At 43.6% G+C, this 7,210-nt stretch overlaps 1 protein-coding gene across 1 annotated transcript; it reads right to left on the reverse strand.

The window, feature by feature from the left end:
* Positions 1 to 3,089: 3,089 nt before the first annotated feature.
* Positions 3,090 to 5,263, reverse strand: LOC147445555 (uncharacterized). Its single transcript, XM_086525035.1, has one exon. The coding sequence runs from the start codon at positions 4,564 to 4,566 to the stop codon at positions 3,373 to 3,375; it is 1,194 nt and encodes a 397-aa protein (XP_086381161.1). The 5' UTR covers positions 4,567 to 5,263; the 3' UTR covers positions 3,090 to 3,372.
* Positions 5,264 to 7,210: the final 1,947 nt, after the last annotated feature.

The raw sequence follows: 7,210 nt of genomic DNA on the forward strand, positions 1-7,210 counted from the left end.
TTGCCCCTCCCCCCAGAGTTTTATGTGGCATTGAACCACACAAATCACTGTGCACTAAGTCTAGGGGTTTGCTTAGTTTTTTGTTCAATGGCGAAGATGTCAACCTAGTCTGTTTGCCGTATAGACAATGCTCACATAATGGAAAGTCCGTGTAATCTAACACAGATAAGTAGCCAAAATACTGAAGTGCTTTTATTCCCTTTTGACTAATATGCCCTAGCCGGCTATGCCACAACTCAATAGATGGTAGCTCGGCAACATAGATAGAGTGTTCGTCGACACTCGAAACAAACATAGAGTACAAGGATCCGTTTTTACAACCTGTCATCATGACAAGGTTGTTCTTGCGGATCAACCAATATCGATTACCAAAAACCGTAGTGTAGCCAAGATCATCCAGTTGCCCTATAGAAAGCAAGCTCTTTGTAAGCTTGGGCACATGTCTGACATTCTACAATACAAAAATAGTATCGTTATGCATCTGAAGTTTCACATCACCGACACCAATAATGTCAAGCCAATAGGAATCACCAAGCTTGACTAGCCAGTATGGATGCATAAGAGAAAAACCACTCTCTATGCGGTGTGACATGAACACTTGCACCAGAATAAAAAATCCAATTCTGTGCATAACCCTTATCTTATGCAACCAAAGCATCTGGAGTGAGATCTGAAGTGAAAATGAGAACATCTGAGGAATCTGTTGTCACCTCTACATGAATCTCTGTCAGCATAATATCCATCACTGGAAGAGGAGCGTCCTCTACTGTAGTGGTAGGTATAGGAGACTCAACCACATTGAGCTCCTCAATCTTTGCTATACTTTTGCCTTTGCCAAAATTATCTTTTTGCATGTTTTTTTGATCTCTTAGAAAACTACGACAATTCTTTTTGTAATGGCCCTTCTTATGGCAATAGTAACACTCGACATTTGTGGCAGTGCGGTTTCTACTTGAATTCGAATGTCTGCTAGGATTGCGAGGATTTCGCTCTCTACTTTTGATTTTGTATTTGTTCTTTTGTCACGACCTCTTGCCTTCGTTGAACTGCCAGCCATATATGCATCTCCATGAGTAGCTCTGATACCAATTGATGGGTGCTTGTGCGGAGTGTGCAAGAGAGGGAAGGAGAAGGGGGTAGTGGAGAGGAAAGTGAGAGAGTAAGTCAACTCTCACTTTTTCTCCCTATATTGATTAGGGAAAAGAAAGTGTAAAGGTGGTTTCCCACGGCCACTTGGCCTACATTCCAACAACTACATGTACATGCAGTTTGCTTGCATCGGTCAAGATCTCCTCCTTTCTTGCTCCCTTACTCCTTTAAGGTGAAGAGCAAGCATAAGAGAGAAAGAGACATACCGGCCCCCAAGATATGATACCAATGTAAGACCAAGGGAGTTTATACATACTTATAGCCTCCCAACCGTGCTCTCTTATAGAGCCCTACCTAGCATACATGCCTAACATGTGGCAAACCTTGCTCTCGTAGCCACTGTAGAACCCTTGCCCTTACATTTAGCTTCCGCTTTTTCATATTGATATTTGAACAATTTAATATTGTAATCATTGCAAAAAAATGTGCTACTCAACAAAATGAGCAACAACACGGTATTTATACTAGTATATAATACAAATAACATGATGTACCTTCCATGCATGCCACCATATATATTAATAAGGATATATACCTTTACAGAATCTTATTGAACTTTTGGAACAGAACATAGACACAAGAGAAGAGCCTAAAGTAGAGCCACAACTCTTTCCTCCTCCAAACGAATGATCATGCTTAAGTTTGGAGTTGTCGCCCCACCACATACATTAAGGGATTTTCACACTCCATGGGAATGCGATCAGCCATGGAGAAGTACGCAAACATATACACAAGAGGAAACCATGGGTATCAAAAGAGCAACTAGATAGTTTCATACAACCATCGATTTAATAATATTGAACTATTGCTAGCTCATCTATTTTTACCAACAGAAAAAGAGGCACGAACACATTCAACTACTATAGCTCTAATAAAGGAGATTATCAACACGCTAGGAATAGAAATTGGTGTGCTTGAAGACCACATGATGGTAGAAGATGCAAATCGACCGTTGCAAATAGAGACAAGCATCAAATCCTATATACGTGATGCTCCACTATGCCTACGACATTGACCTTGAGGAATCAACAAACAATGACACAAGTGAAATCCTAACTAACTTTAACAAAGAGTTCAAAGAAGAGACACCATTCATCACGGATAAGAAAACCACATGCAACCACGACCAAGATGTTTACAAGCAACGCTTTAGAGATTTTCAGCTATATGCTTGTATGGACAATCAAGCCCTACATGTAGGCGATATTAACCTTTGTCAATGTTGTTCAGCTAACACCGCAAAGCTCTATTGGATACAAGATTTGGCGAGCTTACCCATTTGCTTGTATGAACAATCAAGTCCTACATATAGGTGATATTAACTTCTGTCAATGTTGTTCAACTAACACCACAAAGCTCTGGATACAACATTTAGCAAGCTTACCCATTTGCATAGCAAGGAATATGCATGCTTGAAACAAATTAAAAGGATCTAGATTCGCGATAGTTGTATGCCTCATTTAAATCAACATTCTATCTATAAGCTGTCTTCTATTTTATTTTATTTCCACTTGTTGAAATTAGTATTCTGTCATTAATACTTATGTTCTCTAAATTAATGTCCTCTCAAAAATATGCCTTTTAATTTAAACGTAGAACAATGTTCTCTCATTAAACGCTGTTGATATCTTTTGCAGCTTTCAGATGACATCCTAATTAAATTGTATGTCTTTTGAATTGTTCCTCTGTCATTACAATGTCTTCTTACTTAATTGTTGAATGCCGGCATCAACAAATTTATATAAGCGCCCGGTCAACCAAAAATAGCCAGTTGTGTGCAAAGAGAGGCTAGTTTTCATGCGCAAACTCGCAAGCCTAGTTCCAGTATGGAAGGATATATGGACGTGCACGCAAGCCACATTTAGGTTGCTTGTTCATCAGTGTAAAATGCACTTAAAAGAGATTCTATGAACAGAATTGCAGGAAGTTCAAGATTGATAGATGCAATGTTATTTGCTCTTATTTGCTACTTCTGTTTTTCAAGTTGTGCCTTTAGAATGTTTGCTTATATTACAGGTTGCTTTCCTTTTAGCTTTGGGCATGTGTTTGAGTTAGCCAAACTACAAAAGATACCCTGCAAATTCCAGTTGCTAAATGAACAAATGACATGTGCATGTGGGCATGCAAAGACTTATCTGTTCAATGCCTTGAGGTTGCTTCAAGACTTTGCTCCTCTCTTTGTCTGTGTACTGCTCCCCTTTCCAGCCCTTCCTTCCTTGCTCCCTAAAACATGTCGAAGCGCGGCGTGCCACTTGACATACTGTACGCCGGAGCACTGCCTCGGACCCTAGGTTCATAGGAGCCAGGGCCTGGCCCCATCTCCTTGCCCTTCTCATCAAAGCGTGTACCCATAGAAAACTTGGGAGGAGCAGTGTGGGTGAAGTTCACATCCAGACTGTATGCAGCAGGGCCTGGCGTATCCGACTTGCGCATCGGGTTGTAGCGGCGCGGGATGCTGAAGGCGGGGGCACTTGAGTTGTCCTTTGCATTGTAGGCACCAGGGCCAGGGGTTGGAGGCGCATGCGAAGGGGGGGTCTTGCCGGCAATGGTGAAGGCAGGAGATCCACTTTTCTTGTCGCGGTGATAGCTTCCAGGGCCGGGGGTGGGATCTCCGAGAGTGTTAAGCTTTCGACCTGCAATGGTATAGGCAGGGCCTGGGTCAGTGCGAGAGCTTGTTAAGGGAGAGTAGGCTCCTGGCCCTGGCCCCTGCTCATCTGGAGACATTTTCCTTCTGGAGCTGATTGTGAAGGCAGGGTCTCTCTGATGTGTCAGAGCCGCCCCTAAATCCAACTGATATGCGCCCGGCCCTGGTGTGGAATTCAGTGAGTTAGGGTTCCACCTGCCCAACATTGTATAAGCAGGGGCATGCCCTCCCAATCTTGGCTGATATGATCCTGGCCCTGGGGAGTGATCCTGCGAGCCTCTTTTGTACCGCGTCGCCATGGTGAATGCTGGGCTGCCTGGTCTGCTCATGGGTGTGTAGGCCCCTGGCCCCGGCGACTTCGGGGTGCATGGTGCACTGCGTTTCCCAGGCATCGAGTGCGCAGGCCCACCATCGACGCGAGGCAAGGTGTAAGCGCCGGGGCCTGGCCCAAACCCACGCTGGTCGTTGTGGCGGCGCCCGCCCAATGTGTATGCAGGCTCGCGATGATGTGTGACGTCTGCTGTGCCCAGGTTGTAGGAGCCAGGGCCAGGAATGTACTTCTTTTCATGATCAATGGAGGGGTACTTGCCTGGGATGGTGTAGGCGGGGCCGCCGAAGGTGCCTTTGGAGTTGTAGGTGCCAGGGCCGGGCTGTCCTTCGGACGCAGTGGAGCCGAAGGTTTTGCAGGCTATGGTGTAGGAGGGCGAGGAGGGCGTGATGGGGCGTACATCACTATTGTATGCCCCCGGCCCGGGGGTTCTCTCTCTTGGCATTCTACGCTGTGAGTCTTCCGCTTGCTGCTCTGTCTCTCTCTCTCCTGTCGGTGATGGTGATGATGATGATGATGATGACGCTGCTGCTGCTGCTTCAATGGCGGCTCACACGCAGAGATCCATCTCTCTCTCTCTCTTTCTCTCTCTCTCTCTCTCTACGCATGGGCAGACGTCCTCCCAGCAGCCTGCTGCTCCATCTCGCCCTTGAACATGGCACCACACTCTGGAGGCTACAAATGGGTACGAGTCTACGAGACCAAGAGGCACGCAGCCGCTCCTACCTCCCCTTATTATTTGGAAAATACCCACATTGCATTGTCCCTCGGACTCTAGGCTCGAGACAAAGGCATTAGATGGAACCTTGTGTCAACTACTTACGTTTTTTCCGTGGCAAGTTCAGAAGGAGGGGGATGTAAACAGCTTACAGAACCTCAAGAATCAGGGATGCCTCTGAGCATTGCGCTATTGGCTGCAGCAACAAGAAACGTACACTCCGCACTTGACCGTGAAAAGGGGGTGGTAGTAGAAACTGTTCTGTGTGGGGTATTACCCATCCTATGGTGGGTCCGACAATGTGAATTTTGTGTTGTGTCCAATAAGCTTATGCAATGAAGGCAACACGCTCCTTGTTGCGGCTCTTCCTCTGCCTCGTCTGAACCAAGCCTATTATGTGGTCATGCGACAACGACAATGTCATGTAAGGATTTGAAGAGCTCCTTATTCTTTCAAACTAGTCTTGCTGGGTAGGTGTTTCTTTTGAGAAAAAAATTCTAAAGATGAAGAAGATATGAAGGCCCCAAGGATAGGGTAGGCTATCCTGTCCAATGAAACAAAAAAGCAAGATGGGGTTTTTATTGCACCCAATCCATATACTGATGGATTATGTACAGTCTTGAAGGCTCAAAGAAAACTAGAGTACACTTTCTCCATTTTTGCCAATAGATAGACTTTTGAATTGTATGAGGTCTTCCAAAGATTGCCTTGTTTTTTTCATTCCATTCATGTCAGATGTATGCACTTTTGCAATAGGTCTAAAGAGGCATGTCTATGTTTTTACATTCCCCTACAAAAATTAACTTCCAAGAGATTTGGGACAGCCCATCTCCACAGGCTATTTGTAATTCCCTTGCCAGTTGGAAACAGAGAGGACGAGTGATAAACATATCCCATATGAAATACCATTTTTCCTAACCTTGATGAAGGATTAGCCATACGAGGCAGCTCTGCTTAATAGATAAAGGATAAGCTCACAAGCACTTGAATTTATGAGCCCATTGGTGAGCATTCCAAGAAATTTCCCATCTGCAGTTCAATTTTGAAACCAAAGAGGGATCCATTTTGAATTGAGCATATGTGGAGTTGAAGATGTCGTTGCAGATCTTGGCTACAGAGAATGTTTTCCTTTTGAAGAATCCTTGCATAATGGGTCTCATCAACTTAATTTTATCCAATAAAAATTCAACACAGCCTTCTGATATCTGATATTGTTGGAGAAGTTTAGGTTTTATTAGCCATCTGCCATCCTTGGAAACTCCTTCGAACATCTGATCCCTGCCTTGTAGCAGCTATGTGCCCTTCTTGTGAGAAGCACTTCGTTGTCTTTAAGGTAGTGACAAAATCATAGGCGGTCATGTAGCCAGAAGTTCATAGAGAGAAGTAACTGTCTAGGAGGAGACCAACATATTTTAGTCGAGAACCATGGTTTCTAGTACCTGCACACCAAGTTGAATCCTTCTGGGATAGTATTAGAATGAGAAAACAAAATGTCAACTGAATATAAGTCTTTGCAGGCTTTGTGATCCTTTAGATGGACAAATGCATAGATCTTTTGATCAAGCAAGCCCAATAATCATTTGAGTCAGTTGCTCTATGAATCCATTTGGAAGGAAGTTTGGTGGCTAGTTTCTGAATGTCCACTATTCTTAAACCACCTGTATTTTTAGGGCTTGGGGTAGGTATTCCATGAGATTTTTTGGAATTTTGTTAATCTCTTCAATTCCACCCCACAAAAACCTTATGGCCATATTGTATACGTTGTTAAGTTGATACTGTGAATGCATCCACAAGACAAAAAAACGACAAGGGAAGACAAAAGGAAACTTGATTAAGCACAAATACTCTGGCAGAAAGATTAGGTTGGTAATTTTGCCAGCTTAAGAGATTTTTCATGAATTTATCCAGCACCCAATCCCACCTTTGATTGGAAGTCACATGAAACCCCATGGGAATTCCAAGCAATCTAAACAGCTACCCATCCACAATTTGTTGGCTACCAGTCTGAATAACCACATTAGGACGTTGAACATTTGAGTGTCCATATCTTGTCTTTGCATGGTTAATCCTAGATCCAGTGGCTAACCAACAAAAATCAAGGCATTCTCAAAAACATTCAATAGATTGTGCATCATTTCCGACCATTGTATTAGTATCAAGTGCAAAATTTTGTAAACACAACTGGTCAACTAAGCCTGGAATATTTATAGCTTTCAATCTTCCTTCATGCATGAAACATTTCACTAGCCACCCTAAGGAGTCAGAGGAGATGGCATGTAGAATGGACGACAAAGGACAGCCTTGCCTTATAGACTTCTGTAGAGGAATAGAGTCCATAAATCACCATTAACTATTAGGTTTAATGGCCATG

The sequence above is a fragment of the Adiantum capillus-veneris genome, chromosome 12 (genome assembly GCF_014529385.1).
Source record: "Adiantum capillus-veneris isolate H3 chromosome 12, ASM1452938v2, whole genome shotgun sequence".
Taxonomy (NCBI): domain Eukaryota; kingdom Viridiplantae; phylum Streptophyta; class Polypodiopsida; order Polypodiales; family Pteridaceae; genus Adiantum; species Adiantum capillus-veneris.

What these genes read in the sequence shown, in the direction of transcription:
- LOC147445555 (XM_086525035.1), bottom strand. Translation starts at nt 4,566, where the DNA reads ATGCCAAGAGAGAGAACCCCCGGGCCGGGGGCATACAATAGTGATGTA.